Genomic DNA, 19,845 nt, shown 5'->3' with positions numbered 1-19,845 from the left:
ACTGCACCCTATAGTTCTCCTTTTTCTCCTAACCGTCGGTCGAATGACTGGGGGGGCGGAGCCTGAGGGGAGCTATATGGACAGCTCTGCTGTATGCTCTCTTTGCCACTTCCTGTAGGGATTGAGAATATCCCACAAGTAAGGATGAAGCCGTGGGGAACGGATACACCGTAGGAGAAAGAAATTTATCAGGTAAACATAAATTCTGTTTTTTGTCCTCTATTGTAGTTGACGCTTTAGCAGCTGCAATAGAATCTGGATCCAAATTTGAATATTTCAAGTCTGACAATACTTTTCCAGAATATCTGGGCAAAATGTAGTTCCACCAAATGTCAAGTTGGCCTACAACTGCACATAGGTTGATATGTTAAATGTATCAACTATAATAGATTCTTGCCGGTAAGGTTTTGGCGATTCAGCTTTTATTTATATATTACTAGGCGATAAGCCTGCCCAGAGGGCAGTCTATATTTAAAAAAATACAATAAACAGCTCTTTTTCTTACAAAAATTGCCAATTACCCCCTAACAGTAAAACCCCCCACACAACCAACCACCCAAAATAAAAAAACCTAACATTCAAAAAACCTAAACTATCCATCCCCCTCTAAAAGGGCAATCAGCTCTTTTACAGCCCATTAAATCCCTAATCTGAAAAAAAGAACACCCCCCCAAAAAAAAAAAAAAAAAGAAAAGACTAAGCCCCAAATAAGTACTCACCATGCCTGAAGTCCGGTGGTCTTCTTCCAGGCGTCGTCGTTATCTTCTATCTTCATCCTGTGCGAAGGCGGCACGGAACAGAGGTGCGGGGCGGTCTTCCCCGATGCGCGTATCCAGAGCGGCGGTTCTCAGTGGCGGCGATACTCAGCAACAATTTTTTTTCAAAAGTTTCCAATTTACTTCTATTATCAAATTGACTTAATTCTCATGGTATTTTTTGTTGAAGAGATACCTAGGTAGAAAGTTTGTGCATGTGTCTGAAGCTGCGGTCCTCAGCGGTGTGGAGGCTCCTCTTCATCCGATCTACAGTGTACACTGAAAATTGAATGCAATGTACCGCATTCAATTTGGGGTAACTTGCATTCCTATTGGCTGAAATTTTAAAATCAGCCAATAGGATGAGAGCTACTGAAATCCTATTGGCTGTTCAAATCAGATAAGATTTCAGTAGCGCTCATCCTATTGGCTGATTTCAAAATTTCAGCCAATAAGAATGCAAGGTATCCCAATAAATATGGGGTAGCTTGCATTCAATCTTCAGTGTGCGATGGATGATCGCATGAAGAGGAGCCTCCACACCGCTGAGGACCGCAGCTTAGGATCTGTGCATCGGGGAAGCCACCTTCGCTCCGGATGAAGATAGAAGATGATGGAGCCGCCTTGAAGAACACCTTCTCCGCCAGATAATAATTAGGTTTATAGTGATGTGGGGAGTTTGCGGTTTAAGAGTTAATAGGTTAAAAAAATTTATTGTGATGTGGGAGTTTTGCGGTTATGGGGTTAATAGATAAATTAGGTTTATTGCGATGTGGGGGGTTGGCGGTTTAGGGGTTAATATTTTGTTATTTGAGGATTGGGGTTAATTACTTTATAGTTTTGCGATGTGGGGGTTGGCTGTTTAGGTGTTTGTTAATACTTTGAACGGGAGGTTAGGTTTTTTTTGTTATACTTTGTGCGGGCGGTTACGTGTTTTATTTTATTTCTTGCGGGCGGTTACATGTTTTTTTAGTTATTTTGTGCGGGTGATTACGTGTTTTTTTTTGTTTGTTTTTTACGGCTTCGGGTTTACGGCACCCTGCCATTTTTGGTCTCTACCGGGATGCAGCTTCGCTGCATCCAGGTTAATTATTTTGGCTGCACGTGCAGCCAACATTCTTTTGGCTGCCTCGTGCAGCAAACATTCTTTTGGCTGCCTTGCGCAGCAAACATTCTTTTGGCTGCCACGCGCAGCCAACATTCCTTTGAGGATGCGTGCACAACTGGCAACGGACGCGTTACAAACGCAATTATAGTATAGATTGTTATTCTTGCTGTCATCTACAGTATAACTGATAGGACCATATGCAGCTAATTAAATAAAAGGCATCATAACTCATGTGAAGAGTTGGTGTAGCTACCTGTTGTCAGGATTCCATTTTGTTTAGTATATGGACACTTTCTGTAAACTGTAATAATCTTACTAGAGATGAGCATTAAAGTCTGCAAAGCGCAACAAAACTTGAAGGCCAATTAGGATTGTTGCACAGCAAGTATTTAAAGGGACATGAAACCCCCTTTTTTTTTCTTCTCTGAATCAGACAGAGCATACAATTTTTTTTCAAAAGTTTCCAATTTACTTCTATTATCAAATTGACTTAATTCTCATGGTATTTTTTGTTGAAGAGATACCTAGGTAGAAAGTTTGTGCATGTGTCTGAAGCAGTACATGGCAGGAAAAAGTGCTACTATTTAGTGCTCTTGCAAATGTATAGCATTCTTGCAAAATTGCTGCCATATAATACTGCAGCACGTGCACGCACCTGAGCTTACTGCTTTTCAACAAAGAGAACAAAGAAAATTTGATAATAGAAATAAATTGCAAAGTTGTTTAAAACTAAATGCTCTATCTGAATCACACATTGGGTATCATGTCCCATTAAAGCAAATGCCTATTAAATTCATTTTACATGAGGCTACATTTCAGTCTATTTCCCATTCAAGCGCGGTTGCAGAAACAGCTGTGCATAGAAATGAGTAGCTGCTTTATATATTAGGGTGCTTGTTGTGAATAATGAGAGAGATTAAAGGTACCTGGATGTCTGAGGTCACAGTCTGTATAAACTGTATAGAACAGGATGTTTATCTATAGGAAATATGGCTCAAAACAGGAACATCAATTGTATTGTGCTTAAGCCAAAGCTGACACAATCAGCAGGACGCATCATGTCCTCCTATTGTTGGCAGATAATGAGATTCTTTTATAGTAGCCATCATGGTAGCCATGAGGAGGTTTGGTACTGCACTTCCGGAGAGATACCTGAGTATTCCTATAAAAACAGAAACTGGTTATACAGCTTTGTAGAACTAATACAAATATCTAGTAAAAAAGCAGTCATCTTTCCATATTTAAAGGGACATTACAGTATATCCACCCAAAACAAAATAATTTGTAATGCACTTTGATTATTTATTTAACATGCTTTTCCTGTAATTTTAACTCTGAAAATTATTTTTACCTTACAAAAGGCTAAAGTTTAAAATAAAAAACCCTAATCCTTAAATTTTCTGCTCATTGCTTGATCAGTAAAGCAGCTCATTTATAGCTGTCCCTTAAAGGCAACAGCAGAGGAGATATAAACACTATAAAGGCTTTTAAGGTGTATACCCCTGGACTGCAATATAATGCACATTTTATAGGTATTTTACTGTGCATTGTTTGCTTGCTAAATTAAGTTGTATTTCCTTTTTCTGGTTCTCATTAAAGGGACGTTATAGTGCAATATGCACTAAGAGTATGTCATTTTAGCACTACTGACACTGCAAGTCTCTGTGTTAAATACATAGCTAAATTTCAAGTCTTGAGCTGCAGAGACCTGCTTGTTCCAAATGTTTGATAGGTATTTAAAGTGACAGTCAACACTAAAATTGTTATTGTATAAAAAGATAAGTAATACCTCTACTACCTATTTCCCACTTTTGCACAACAAACATTGTTATATTAATATACTTTATGACATTTAAACCTCTAAATTTCTGCCTATTTCTAAGCCACTACAGACAGACTCTTATCACATGCTATTTGTATTATTTTTTTAAGACAAGAGATTGCTAGTTCATGTGGGCCATATAAATAACATTGTGCTCACGCCCGTGGAGTTGTGGCTGACACTGCACTAACTGCCTAAAATGCATGTTAATAGATAATAAATATAATAAATAAAATGTCATGTGATGAGGGAGCTGTCAGAAGAGGCTTAGATACAAGGTAATCACACAGGTTAAAAGTGTATTAATATAACCATGATAGCTGTGTAAAACTATCGAATGGGTAATAAAGGGATTATCTATTTTTTAAACAATAAAACATTTGGAGTTGACTGTCCCTTTAACTATGATGGGGTTAAACACAGTGGCGTCACTAGGGGGGTGCGGGGGGGGGGGGCGGGCCGCACCCGGGTGACACCCTCCAGGGGGTGACACCAAAAAAAAAAAAAAATTTTTTTTTTTTTTTTTTTTTTTTTTAATTTTATTGAAATTCAAAGAAATACAATGTTGAGATGCATAGATTATTTTATTAGAGGCTGGCATTTGTGAACATTAGTGGGACTGGGGAAGTTGTAGACACACAATTTTTTTGCCCCTTGAGCCAGTGCTGCAATTTCAGCAAATAGTTTTCCCGGCTGCTTTTGCTTGTTTGTACTTTGCTCCTCCCCTGCCCAATTTCACTATGAATGTTGTGGGTGTGCCGTGGGGCTTGCAAAGTTGCGCTGCTAGCCTAAACCTGCCTGCCTATCTGTGCTCACTGCTCAGTGACATGCGGCCCAGGGCTGTGCACTGACAGACTTGGAACAGAGTCAGAGAGCAGAATTTTCATAGTTTGCGCGCCTAAACTTTTTCTTCAGTGATTTATTTTAGAGTGCTCTGCTTATCTTTCATTTGATGTTCTGCTGAGCCAGGGAGCAGCTCTAGGCATGAGCTTCCTAATTAATGCAGTGCAGTTTACATATTTTGTATGTATGTGTCTGAGTTTTTGTGTGTCTCAGTGTTCTTGTGTGTGTGTGTCTGAGTGTGTTTCCAAGTGCATCTGAGTATGTTTTTAAGTGTGTCTGAGTGTTTGTATGTGTGTTTGCCTGTGTTTTTGTGTGTGTCTGCTTTCTGGGGGGGGGGGTGACACCATGACTTACCGCACCGGGTGACACCAACCCTAGTGACGCCACTGGTTAAACATACTAAGTTAAATTTTACTACTGCTGATAAAATCACAAAAGGAAATGACAGTTGTATTGATAAATAACATTCTCATTGCAAGGGAACATAGCTAATTAAGAATTTATTTATTACACTTAAAGGGACAGTCTACCATAGAATTGTTATTGTTTTAAAAGATAGATAATCCCTTTATTACTCATTCCCAAGTTTTGCATAACCAACATAGTTATATTAATATACTTTTTACCTTTGTGATTACCTTGTATCTAGGAACCTTCTTCCAGCCCCCTGATCACATGACTGTGACTGTTTATTATCTATTGTCTTAAATTTAGCATTGTTTTGTGCTAAATCTTAAATAACTTTCTGTGCCTGAACACAGTGTTATCTATATAGCCACGTGTACTTTCTGTCTCTTTGTGTTGAAAAGAGATTTAAAAGCCTGTGATAAGAGGCAGCCCTCAAAGGCTTATAAATTAGCATATGAGCCTACCTATGTTTAGTTTAAACTAAGAATACCAAGAGAAAAAAACAAATTTGATGATTAAAGTAAATTGGAAAGTCGATTAAAATTAAAAGTCCTATCTGAATAATGAAAGTTTCATTTATACTTGACTGTCCCTTTAATTCTATATGAATTTAAAGTCTCGTGTCAGTATCTGTGCAGGAAGCAAGTGATGACTTTTAATGCACTGCTTTGTCAGGGACATATTTTAATTACTCTTTGAGGTAACAACTGACGCACAGTCACCAATCGGTATTAAATAGCTAACTCACATCTGAACACTTAGAGATAGGTGCAGATAATGACTCATTATATTCATTCTCAATAGCACAGACCTACTGCAAAGCATAATGTACATTATTTTATTTTTAATTACGAGAAGCTATATTTGCTACGGGTGATAAATATATGAAGAATTGGTGCATTAGATGAATATGTGAAACTGCCAGCACTTCAGTGACATTCAGTGATGTGTATATGTGCATATATTTTATATTTAATCTTATAATCTATATATATTTAATCCTGTAATTGATATGACCCTATGGTGTTTTTTGTGCAAGTTTAATGATTTAGGATCGTGTGATAACAGGGATATAAGTTGAGAATAGGACTTTTGCATACATTGAGCTAGATTTATCATTTGCCAAAAGTCCTGATCAAATGAACGAGCCTGCAACTGATATTTATGAAGTTGCGATTTAAACTTGGAGTTAGAGGATGAAAATCACTCTGGATTCATTCAACCGGGGCGGTTTGACCAGCCCTACTCTCACACAAGTATTCACTCTTGAAATGGTAAATATGGGGAACAAATGCACCACACAATTTGCGAAGAGATGCGGACAGGTTCAAAACATATGAACTCTGTCAGTCCGTAAATTGATAAATCTAGCCTATTGTGTGTTTATTGATAAAGTCTAGGTAGTAAAGGGGAGGAAAGATCTGAGATGAAGTCAGTTTCTGTGTAAATAGATGGTCTTGGGGAGAAGTCAGGCGGTCTGGGGGTTTCAGTGGCACTGAATGCCTTCCTGGGTGAGATTTAAAGCGACATTCCAGCCAAAATTGGAATCCACATGGATGCATTTCAGTTTTGAATAGAAGAATTTTTGTAATATACACGTATTAGTAAAAATGCTTCTAATAAAAGCTATAGCTGTTTCAAAATTGTATTTAAAAATGGGTGTTTAGTATCCCTTTAAGGCTTGGCTGATACATTATTCTATGGCAACATAACAGAACATTGTAAAAAAAATGGGGCAAACAGAGCTAAGACAGCAACACACACAGAAAGTAACTACATGCGTTTTATGGCTCTAAACTTTAATCATTGTAGGCCACAACAACAAATAATTCCAGGTAACTATAGCATATAAGGGTACAATTTGATATACTTTTATAAACATATGTATACGTTTCTTGTGCTTTAAATAAAATATTTATATGTGTATTCTGGATTTCCTTTTACAATTCTTCTCTAAGCTAGTTTGACCTTTTTGGTCCTGTTTTGTTGCTTTATAGACTGTTACAGAGATACGTTAAAAATATCAAAACTTTAAGTTTCTTTCATGTAAAGTTAATCTGTAACGCTACATTTAGTTTTTTCTGTACGTGCCCATACACATGATATATGTTCCGTTGTTGCATTTCTTTTTGAACAGGCAGTAAAACGCGTATATGGCTTGACTCATATGAATTTGTACTGTTATAAAATTAGTGTTCTTTCATCTAGTGTATCTTTAGTGTCCTTTTTTACTTGGCCCTTCATGTCTCCATTTCTTAAACTTCTTTTAGTAATATTTCTATTCAGTCAGCAAATGTGACTAGAGAGAGAAATTTAAAACTAAAAATTTATAGAGACCCTGCATAAATGTCTTTCTGGAGTATTCAATGTAAATTCATCCAGTAAATATTTGCACCATGTTGCTAGGCAGATAACGTTTTATTTATATCTAGCTAAACAGTGGTTGATGAAGTTAGTAGCCATGAAGAATATTTAGCTAGATAGCTCTATGGAGAACAATAATCCAAATAATTACAAGCCAAGTATACAGCTATAGAAGCCACAGCTCCCTTGCTACTAGGATATAGATGCCACCAATGGCCAGTTATTTTTAGCTTCAGGTCAATGAATGTAATAACGAATAAACAGTCTTATTAGAAATAAATAACTGCTTACAATCATGCTACATAATTATTTATGTAAATGTGTGCTAATTTGCACAGCTAGATTTTTTATTTATAAGAAACTTAGCAACCCTGTCAGTATTGACACTGAATGTTGTTCACATAGAAATGCAATACATCAGGAGTATTTGTATAATGATTTTTGTACCGTCAAGTAGAAAGCAGTTCCTGTGTGGCCCCATGTGGAAAGGTTGGACACTGCAGGTTTAAAACTTCAACCCAACCCTCCATTCTGTTGACATTTCCTTAAGATCTACCAGAAAACTACACTTAAAAGCTCTGTTGATTGCGTATTATACTGTTTCTTTAATAGAAATTACAATGAGAATTTATTTTGCTTTTTCTATTACTCAGCTATATGCAATACATTTTTAACAATATGGCCTCTACATTACCTGACAGGCCTTTCTCTCCTTTTTCTGTTGGGAGCCACCATTTTAAGCACAAAGATATTATTTGTTACATTGACTTCTGCCTCTTTAAATCTTTAATCGCCCCCTCGTAATATTTGAGAGTAGAAAAAGAGCTAACTTTATATTCAGACTATAAAATATGATCATATACCTGATCACTGATATATCTGTATATTATTGCTTGAAAAACTGTTACTGCAAGATGGCCGCCGCATATAACATATAATAGGATTACATTTAATATATTGATCCGTTTAGTAAGGGTTATACTATTTTACGTTTTATATTTTGTAGGTTACATTTTAAATGTGTTGTAAACAGTTAAATAAAATGGCTTCTTCAGGAGGATTTTGCTTTGTTTGGTTTTAGGCAGAGGAGATATACAGCCTCAGTTGGACAGCGCCCTTCAAGATGTCAATGATAAGTACTTGTTGCTCGAAGAGACGGAGAAGCAAGCGGTGAGGAAAGCACTAATTGAGGAACGCGGACGTTTCTGCTCCTTCATCTCCATGCTGAGACCTGTTATAGTAAGTATATTTTTAAGGTGAGGCCATATATACAATGTGCAGTTGTCATTAACCACTCAACTGTGATGAAGATATAGTTGTTATCAAGTTTAAACATTAAACATGGTAACATTTTTTAAGACAATAATCATGCTTATATTTTAAACATGTAACCCTAAAGTGCCTGCTGTTGAGTTGTAGAACGATGATATGAGACAAACTAACATTCATAACCATACCCTCTCCAAACATATATGTGCTGTTACATGAACAAAGGGTGAGGCAGTATGGGGATTTCAGCAGCAGCACTCAGTGCCAATAAATTGCCACGTATATAGTGAGTTGACTACAGTATACCGTATATATAGAAAATTACTTTGTTATTGTTTTGAAGCAATAAATAATGTATTTGGGTAGCAGGAGCATTTAAGTTTCTGAATATTCTTGTAAACCTTTTTCAAATATTGTATTGGCTTATCGTGATACATTGAAAGTCACTTTGTCTATTAATGTCTGATCATTTCTACCTAACATGTCGTGGTTTGTGATGCACAGACGTATTGTGAGTTTTTACAAATTGTGTCTTTGTTTTTAGGAAGAAGAAATCTCGATGCTGGGAGAGATAACTCATTTGCAGACCATATCCGAAGACCTTAAGACTCTCACTATGGATCCACACAAACTGCCTTCTGCCAGTGAACAGGTTGGTACCGAAATCTTTATAATCAGCAAATTGGTACATAGTTTACAACTTGTTGTTTTGAAAAAGACTTGTTTGCTACTAAAGAGAAAACTGCTTCACACACACAAAGTTTTTTTCCTTAAAGTGAATGTTAATTTTGATGCTAAAGTGCCCGGTTTTTAAAAATTCGATTAAAAACAGGGGCACTTTAATTCATCAAAATTTACATTTCACTCCTGTTGAGAAAAAAAAAACGTACCTTTTAATCTTCACAGCAGCTCCACCTTCCTCCGGTCGTTGCAAGCCATTTCTGACATCAGAAATGATGGATAGGTCATCCTCCAATCACGGCTTCCCCCCCCCCCTGGGGGAATCAGTGTCTGATTCAACGCCGTGATTGGAGGAAGCCGTATTCCTCATTTTAGACCCAGAAAGAAGCTTTGCCACGGGTGGAGGAAGCTTGAGCTGCTGTGAAGATTAAAAGGTACGTTTTTTTTCTCAACAGGAGTGAAATTTAAATTTTGATGAATTAAAGTGCCCCTGTTTTTAACCGAATTTTTAAAAACCGGGCACTTTAGCATCAAAATTGACATTCACTTTAAGCCAAGCCTTTAAACACAATAAACCTCAATTCTTTTTAAGTTTGCCCCTGTTTTAAATTTTTATTACAATGATGCTATCACATCACAATCTCTGTTTGGCCTTCAAAACAGCACTCCAGGCTAATATAAGTTTGTATTATATATTGTGAAATAAATTTAAGGAAAGTGAGAGCTTAAACCTCAGAATAGAAGAGAATACAATAAACTTTAAAATCCACATAAATAGTTTATTGAATACAGTAAACTCTCAGTTAACCGGAACGCAAGCAACCGGCACTCTCAAGCAACCGGGGGGAAAACAATTGAAGATACTGTACATTAATATTAACACTAACTTTGCTTCACAGCTTCCTTTCTCTATAGTGTGCTCTCAAGGCTGAAAGCAAGCCCCTTTCAAGCCACCAGAACCTACATAACTGCTCTTGAAAGTTGTGAGCACAAGTCTGAGAATTAGACATCACGCTGCCACTAGGTGCCTGGGACTGAACGGAGGCGGCATTAATATTTAATAATTTACTTTTATTTACTGTATTTAAATATTAATATCAAGTAAATACAACGCTTATAGTTTAGTATGGGTTATAGAACTAGTTAGGCGTATTTTTAATAGTAACTCTCAAGCAACCAGAAACTACACTTATCTGGAATCTACCAATCCCCATGGGTGCCGGTTAACTGGGAGTTTACTGTACAACGTTTCCATAAGAAAAAGCTATGTGTGCACATATATAGAACCCATATAAACAAATATAGCAATAGATATAGCATAAAATATACAGCAGCCACAAGTGTACAGATATGCGTACGAACTTGTATCCTTAATCTAGGCTATACCAATCCTATATAAAATCTTCCTACTGGTATAGTGGTATATAGCATTAGCAAACTCCCAATATTGTCTGGTCAAATACCTTTAAGTATAAGATACTTCATGCAGACAGTGCCTTTATTCGTTTCAACCGTTCAACGTTCTTAGCTGCTACGGCAGCCCACGGCAAAAAAATATTTTGCTAAGAGGTGACGTTTTCACCTCTTAGCAAATAGCTGTGCAGTAAATCTGGCTCCCATGGGCGCCAAACTGGATTTACCGCACGGCTATTGGCTAAGAGGTGAAAACGTCACCTCTTAGCAAAATATTTTTTGGCCGTGGGCTGCCGTAGCCGTTTCAAAAACGTTTTGGTTGACTTTCACTTTAAGACATCCAACCGCTTCTCAAGTATGCCGCACAGCTCTTAATTTGGCCGTTAGTCGATCCTTTAAGTGAATCCGTAAGGAAACTCTCACTCTTTCTGCTGTTCCATCCACTTAAAGTGAGATGAAACCCACATTTTTTTTCTTTCATAAATCAGACAGAGAATGTAATTTTAAACAACTTTCTAATTTATTCTAGTATTTAATGTTCTTTGTTCTCTTAGTATATTTTGTTGAAAAGCAGGGCGCTAAGCTCAGGAGTGTGCAAGTGTCTGCATCACTATATGGCAGAGGTTTTGCAACAATCTTGGCAGAGGTTTTGCAACAATGTTCTCTATTTGCAAGAACACTAGATGGCAGCACTAATTCCTACCATGAAATGCTCCAGACAAATCTCTTCAACAAAGAATACCATGGGAACAAAGCAAAATGTACAACACTATACTGGGAGGGATGATCACAGTTAGGGGGGCACATGGGGGACTAGCCACTATGTAAATGCACCCCCTCCTCCAGAAGCCTGTGCATAAAAACATATGTAGATACATGGTTGGAGAGATTATTTACACTTTATAATGCTGTTTCGTTTAGAAAACACTTCCATGTCCCTTTAATTGGACAAAAATAATATTTTTATGAGATCAGTGTGTCTTAGACATAATGAAAGTGTTGTACAGATAATGGTGTATTAAGAAATATGGAAAAGGAAATAGTGTATTCTTTTTCTTCCCGTTTAGGTGATTCATGACCTTAAAGGCTCAGACTACACTTGGTCCTACCAGACTCCTCCATCCTCTCCTAGTACTACCATGTCTAGGAAGTCCAGCGTATGCAGGTATGTAGCCAGCTGGGCCCAGATAATGTATAAGCCCTTAATAAAATAGTTCATTTATAATTCACAAAGACTAAACTGAAAATCTCTAAAGTAATGCCTTTAATTTTACAGGATAGGCTTATATTATTAAAAGGGGCATTCTATTGTGAAAAAAAAGTTGAATCTCTTGAGCAGAACATATTCAGTGAATGTGGCTACATGCGTAGGCCAATCTCACTTGGCTCATTGGTCATGTCTTGGTCTGGAGCTCCAGCAATAAAAAACATTGCCTCTTTATAATGATTGCTAACCAAAACATTTATATAATTCACATAGCTGTCAATAAGATACGGAGCATAAGACATTGATGCAAACGCGTGTTAAAGGATTACTTTCTGTTATAATTTTTAAGCTAAACAACTAACATATTAAAGTTAATAAACATTAATTAAAACCTACTGACCTATATTTTCTCCAAAACGAAGTTTCATAACGTTATAAAAGTGATATCTTTTATTCCCCGATGATGTCACGTTATCCTGCCCACTATTTTCAGCACTGCGTGTTCAAAATACTTAAACCAATGAAATTGTGTTTAAAGCGCCATTTTGAAACCTAGGTATTGTAAACGGATTGGTACAGAGCAAAGGATACCCACGGAGTGGGTTTGGAAAACAATTAAATTTGCAGACAAGATTTCTGATATACGGTAGAGATATGTTAATGAAATGCTATTGATAAAAAGCGTATTTGGGGTAGTTAGTTAGTAACAGGCATAGAAAATATTTACTTACAGTGGCCCTTTAATAGACATCAAGCTTTGTCCTAGGACAGGAAATAAGTTAATTCTATATTTCACAAAAGCAAAGAGTGATTGCAACAGTACAAAAAGTATTTATTAGGACACATTTTTTTAAATAGATAGTTTTTTGTTGTTGTTTTGAATAGTAATCAGTAGTTAAAGGGGCATTTAAGGCATGTATGAACATGAACATAAAAAAAAGACACAATTCTTCAGTCAGTGAATAGGGTTTTACTAGGCCCCAAATCCTAAAGAAAACAGTATGTGAAGTTTAGCTACTGCATAAACACTAAAAAATACAAAATATCAACTCTGTTATTTGAATATCTGTTAAAATAATATTGTAAATTTTTATTTGTACAAATTGGTTTGTTTAAATTGTGTTTTTTTACTTTAAAGGGACATTAAACATCACTTGATTTTGTGTAAAACTGTGTTTGTCCCATATTACCTAGAGAGGGACCAAAACTCAAATTCGGTGACCTAGCTTTCCTTCAAAATGCTGCAAATTGCTTAAAGGGATACGAATGTTAAAATGCCGTGATTCTGATATAGAATTCTTTTGCAATTCAGTAATTTATAGCTAGTTCATATTATGCATATATGTAAAAAAAATACTTTAATGTCCTTTTAATAAATTACTCTGTTGGCTGAATGACTAAGTTGTTTCTGGTTCCAAAAGGTTGATAACATTGAAACTCTGAAAAATTGGAAATAATTTGAGTACATGTTTGGCATATAACAATAAAAAAGTCTTACATGACAAACAATACTGTATTTACTTGTGTAAGACTTCTTACCCCACTGTACCCCATTTTTACTGGAATGCATCTTTGTTTGATTGATGTTTTTTGCATTTACCTCAGAAAAAAAAACTGTTTTATTGAATTAAACAGTTTATATGGCATGCTGTCTTAGGCCTCAATTTTGAATGATTTTGAATTGTGTATTTTACCTTGGGTAGGTATATCCTAACTTATATATTGTGTGAACTTTGTTCTCCCTACACGTAAGACCTTTTGGCTTCTTTTTGTCTAAAAAGAAAGCTGATCCTAAGTATTTCTAGTGCATGTGTATACTGCAATATCTTATAAGTGTGATGTTTAATTATTCCTAATGTCTTTGTGCAAAAAATGTGTGTATATATATATATATTTATGTATGTGTATATATATATATATATATATATAAACATTTTATCATGGGTGTTTACAAATTCTGTTATCTTTAGTATATTCTTGTAACAAGAATGAATTTATAAAGAAAATGAGCCACTGCTCGCTACTTTTTAATTAATATATTTTTTGTTCTATCCTTTTATGATTTGTATATTTATCTTATCTTGGTAAGGAATCTGTTAACACTCCAATATATAAATTAACCTTTTTTTACAATATACAGAAATGCACAAAGACCTTTCAGATGCAGTATCCTGATTTAACTTGTTGCCTATAGAAGTTTCCTCTTTTTCTGTATAGTCAGCAGTGAGTTCCAATAATCTTCATATATCAAGTGGTCCTTTTATTGACCAGAATCACACATAGAATATGGCAAGCTTGAACGTGCCAAAGTGACAATTATTTACCTGTTTTAATGCAATATTTTTATTACATTCACTAGCTTTTAAACACAGCTTGGTGGTTTTTTAAAAAAAAAAAATATGTTTTCTGTAAGTCATTGTCAAAAAGGGGATATATATAACTTTTATACTCTGAATAATATTCAATTTAAAGTCCAGCAATGTTTTTCAGTAGTAAATGTTATTATGTATTGACTTCACAGTAATACAATTCCATGTTTTTTTACTGTTTCAATTCGATTTATTTTCCTAATTTGCTGTTCAGTTGCTAGAAGTCAAACTCTTGTTCACATTCCCCACAGTACAACCAATTGTCAACAGTTGTAACAATGTGTGACATCAATGTAAATTGTGGAAGAGCTGACTTGGGCTAACAGCCATAACTTTATAATTTTAGTCTAATTAGGTTTAACATACTTTGCTAAATATAATGTATATTAGAGGGAATCAGAACTTGCCCTAAAAGCTTTTCTTTTTAAGATCCGAGTAACATTTAATACAATTATATTCCAAGACTTTCTATTTCACTCTTTCATTGGAAGCACACCGTAAACGACGTGTGCACACATAAAATTATCAACATATCAAATGTCAGTGTAGCCCTTATCAGTGAGTATGTGGCCTCTCTTGGTCACACACAAGTGTACGAATGCGCGCACAGTCGCACACTCCTATTACTTGATCACCGTAGGGAACTGGTCAGTCTAAGGATCCTCGCATTGCTGAAACAACTAAGGATACTGCATCATTTCCACCATGTTTGTCTTTTATTTTACCCTTGGTTTGTGCTGCCTGTTTTGTTGGAGACTTGTGAAGTTTTAATTTGGCACCTGGTCTTTCCCTTTCCCTCTTTTCCCCACTTTTTCCTCCAAATCCTACACCCCCCCCATCCTTGCCACCCTCGTGTCTTCTCCTTCCCCTTTGTCTCACACAGCAGTCTGAACAGCGTTAACAGTAGTGACTCCAGATCGAGTGGCTCCCACTCACACTCACCCACTTCACACTATCGCTATCGCAGCTCCAATCTGCCCCAGCAGGCCCCTATGAGGCTGTCCAGTGTGTCATCACATGACTCCGGCTTCATTTCCCAGGATGCCTTTCAGTCAAAGTCTCCATCCCCTATGCCGCCTGAAGCTCTCAACCAGGTAAAGACAATCCAATGCAGTGTGATTTCTTAGCATTAGCAAACTGACTAGGCCTAATTTGAGGAAAAAAAATATTAAATAATTTAACAAAATGTATTAATTAGGAGTACAAGTGTTTATTTAGCCTTTTGTGGTATGTTCATACATATGTGAACCCACACAAATACCTCCATGTGTATAGACGGAGCAAAATAATTCAATAACACACATTTTTTTTGTATTACATTCAAATGACATATTTAATTTATTTAATTCCCTACAAATATTTAAAGGGACATTCCAGCCAAAATTGGAATCCACATGGATACATTTCAGTTTTGAATACATGCATTTTTGTTATATACATGTATTAGCAAAAATGCTTCTAATAAAAGCTAAAGCTGTTTCAAAATTGTATTTAAGTATGCACCGTGCACCAGCATTTTAAACACAGCACTTGCTAAGAGAGCCTAAAGTGCTCGTACCATCTGGTAATATCTCAATTTGTTAATTGCTGACATGATGCCAGCCCCACTGATGCTCTGAGCAGCTACAGTATTTTAAATGCTGGTGCACTGAGAATATCTAGCTATGGTTCACATGCACGTGCACAGAAAAATTTTAACACTAAAAAAGTAATAACTTTTACTAGAAGCATTTTTGCTAATACATGTATATCGTAAATAGGTTTCTATTCAAAGATGTAATTCATCTACGTGCATTTAAATTTTGACTGGAATGTGCCTTTAATTGTACAAGTAAAAAAGAAATGATATAATACTTTCATTATTTATTTTGCTAATTCTACTTGTAATTTACTTGTGAAAATTTTGATTCCACTGTCCATTGAGTGCATACTTTGACTCTGCAATATTCTATACAGTAGCTGCTTGATCAGTGCAGGAGCACCATTTCTAATTGGCCAAAGCAAGGGAGATAAGTTAAACAATATTCAAAGTTTTTCAATGGGGATTCACAGTATACTTTAAGTTTAGTTAATTAAATCACAAAGGTTAATTGTGTACCATTTCATAATACTTTTATATCATTATTTGCCTTTTAACCTACTGATTTTCGCTATATTTCTTCGCTTTATCTTTACTTTCGCACACCCTGCTCCTATTTGCTGGCTGCAGAATTCATCCAGTTCGGCATCGTCTGAAGCTTCTGAAACTTGCCAGTCAGTGAGTGAGTGCAGTTCCCCTACGTCTGTGAGTTCCGGTTCTACCATGGGAGCATGGGCGTCTACTGACAAGGTGAAGAACCAACCACCTGTGCTTGTATTGTGTATGAGCATTATAAACGCTGAGCACAATTTTATCTTGTGTTACATAAACAAGCAGTCTGCGATCAGTACATACACATCATACGCATACATATGCTGCCCTTTATAGGCAAATAGAGGGATATTCTGTTACCTAGTGGTCATGGGACAAAAAACATCATTGGACAGTTTAAAGAGCCATTGTAGTCCTTTTTTTTTTTTTTTATAGAAAATGCTGTTTAATATGTTTGTTAATTTTAGTACAGTGACCCTTCAAGAACTTGGAAATTTAAAGCTATTTATTTAATATTATTTATACACACACCATAAGTAGTATTCAGATTATTATTATCGGTTATTTGTAGAGCGCCAACAGATTCCGCAGCGCTAAGATGAATATATCAGCTGTGCTGTGCTTGAGACATCTGGAAAATCTGGCATGTTGCAAGTGGGTCCTGAGGACCGGAGCTGGGAAACCCAGCTTTAGACAGACAGATGGACATATAAATATGTGTGCATGTATGTGTACAGGTGGTCTTATAAAGGGATAATGTTCTATAACATGTTGTCCACTTTAAAATGTTCACAGTGATCCAGTTTACCTGCTGGAGTGTATTAAATTGTTTAAAAATAGCTCCTTTCTATTTATTTTGTCATATTAAATGGCTGCTTTTGCCTGTTCAAATTGCTACCTATTCTGAAAATGCCATTACTGCAGTATTTGGTTATAAAAAAGTTATGTAAACGAGAGGCAACATCAGAAATCAATCTTCCAGTGTGGGTGGAAGATAGAGAGACCATTTAATTTAAAAGGGGTTTCCTGCAGCTGCCTGGAACACAACGATTTCTTGTCAGCTACAGTATATTGCCCCTTAAACATTTTATTCAGGCAAAACATATTAATGCATTTTTTTAGGAGTGCACAGTGTCCCTTGAATGGCATAAGTCATCTCAGGTTTACAATAAAAGAAAATGTATCTGCATTTGCAGATGTGAATGAATCATCACTATATACAGGTTACCCAGCCTGATGCTCTGTTACATACATGCACATATACATCCATATCGCATATGGAACTCTTCCTAAATTCCCAGCTATGTTTCACATTTGACCCAGTTTCCTATTTTGCATTTTGATCATATTTATAAGTTTCATTTATAGCCCATGTTGATTTTGTTTTATGTTTTTTTTCACTGTTCTGTTTTCTTCCCTTGTATGTTGTTTGTCTCTAGCTGTCTAATGGGTATTATCACTGTAGTTTGTCCGGTGACCTGGCCTCAGTTGGTGCAGGTCCATTCACACATTTCCCATCTCCCATCTCTCGCCCCTGGAACCGCACTAGTTCCGTCTCAGAATGCCATCACTATTACACCATTGGGCCAGGCATGTTACCATCATCTAAGATCCCCGCCTGGAAGGTTTGTGCTTATTTCCTGCAAACCGCGCTGTCATCTCCACCTCTTCCTCTCTAATCTTTAAGTATTATAAACAACCTCTTATGTGTTTAAGTTACGCACATCCTACGTACGGCATCTTTTTCACAGCTGATAACGACGACAACACATCATTTAATAATTTTTGTTATATAATTATTTTTCAAACATTCAACTCATACTAGGTTCAAATTTTCGTGGACCAAAAAAAAAAGTTACAATAATTAAATCAGTAACTTGTATGTGATTTAAAATCAATTAAAAGGGAATGTGTATTTAAAATCAATTAGAGTATTTTATTATTGCATTGCAATGCCCTTTAAACATTTCCAATACGTTTGACTTTAGAAAACATACTATTTAAATTCCTGCTACTCACACATACGGCAGTGTTGTAATTTATTTTTTTAGTACATTTGTAATCATTTCTTTCATATTCCCAATGGTAAACATCAAACCATAATACATTAGATTCTAAAGACAGCAGTGAATATGTTATATGGATGTGCGTATTCTCCGGGTTTGCTATTCATTTCTAACAAATTCTTTTTCTTTATCTGTTTTACAGCATTCTAACTTAAAGGGGCATTAAAGTCGTTTGCTTACTTTTTTAATCCGAGTAATTAATAATGAGTTGTACCAAGGCTGGAGTTCCTCCACCATGTTTATACACATACTTAAATATGCTGAAATTTACTAGAACATGTAACATTCTACACAATGATTGGTTAGCTAAGAGGACATGCTTTATTTATCTCTGGTGCATGGATTTCACCAGGCTTTTTAAGAACTATATCCCTGAGCTACTCTTGATTTGCAAAACTTAGCAAATCGGCAGTGTTAAATTATTTAAAATCTTTTTTTTCAGTGATTATAATGTCCTTTTAAGTTAAACAAGCTTTTGTAAATGTCTATACAGGACAATGTCAAGCAGACAACTCTAAAGAGTCATCAAGAGAATTATACATGATATAAGACATATTAGAAGCAGGTTTATTTACCTGTAAAAAGTGAAGGACTTTGATGTCACTCGTCAGTGACTTTCAGACTAAAGTGTCATGCAACACATTGAGACTAACAGTGGCATTTCAGTGACACTTTTTTCTATATTTGTAAGGCATGTGCAAATGGAGACATTTTTCATTTTTTTAATAATTTTAAATTCCAAATAATAAGGCTGTAATCTTCAGAATATTTCCTAAGGCTTCTCCTGTTAAATGATTGGTTATCATAAATGATTCCTGCAGTGTCACTGTTCATGGTGTAGGATTAGGGATTTTTTGTCAAATTATTTATAGCTTTTTTTAAGTATAAAACATGATTCAGCTCCCTTGTGTCTAGCAGCTACAGTATTGTGTAAAATATTTGTAAAGGGTTATAAAGCAGCAATAACAACATGATCTTATGTGCTAGAACATTTTATTATGGCAATATGATTCAACTATGTGCTTAACAAACACCACTGCAAAGGGGTTGAATACAGTTAAAGGGACGGACATGAAACCTAAAATTTTTTTTTCATGATTCAGATAGAGCATACACTTTTAAACAACTTACCAATTTACTTCTAGTTTCAAATTTGCTTCATTTTCTTGGTTCCCTTTGTTGAAGGATCAGCCAGGCATTACTGGGAGCTAGATAAGCACATCACATGAGTCAATGACAAGAGGCATATATGTGCAGCCACCAATTAACACCTAGCTCCCAGTAGTGCCTGACTGCTACTGAGCCTACCTAGGTAAGCTTTTAAACAAAGGATACCAAAAGAACTAAGCAAATTAATAGAATTAAAATTACAAGTTGTTTAAAATTGCAAGCTCTATCTGAATCATGAA

At 35.9% G+C, this 19,845-nt stretch overlaps 1 protein-coding gene across 3 annotated transcripts in view; it reads left to right on the top strand.

Annotated features, from left to right (window-relative positions):
- The window catches only part of MTSS1 (MTSS I-BAR domain containing 1), a 358,411-nt gene that overhangs the window by 321,314 nt on the left and 17,252 nt on the right, over positions 1–19,845 (top strand). For 2 of the 3 annotated variants that reach the window (XM_053715345.1, XM_053715344.1), the window contains exons 7-12: positions 8,382–8,539; positions 9,114–9,221; positions 11,731–11,828; positions 15,123–15,333; positions 16,449–16,568; positions 17,810–17,995. In XM_053715345.1, coding sequence (XP_053571320.1) covers positions 8,382–8,539; positions 9,114–9,221; positions 11,731–11,828; positions 15,123–15,333; positions 16,449–16,568; positions 17,810–17,995 — 881 coding nt within the window. The remainder of the gene's footprint in view (positions 1–8,381; positions 8,540–9,113; positions 9,222–11,730; positions 11,829–15,122; positions 15,334–16,448; positions 16,569–17,809; positions 17,996–19,845) is intronic. The other variant, XM_053715346.1, reaches the window with a different exon arrangement.

This window comes from Bombina bombina, chromosome 5 (genome assembly GCF_027579735.1).
Source record: "Bombina bombina isolate aBomBom1 chromosome 5, aBomBom1.pri, whole genome shotgun sequence".
In the NCBI taxonomy this organism is placed as follows: Eukaryota; Metazoa; Chordata; class Amphibia; order Anura; family Bombinatoridae; genus Bombina; species Bombina bombina.
Note: the sequence above shows the minus strand (reverse complement) of the source record. Positions and strands in the feature narration are given on the sequence as shown.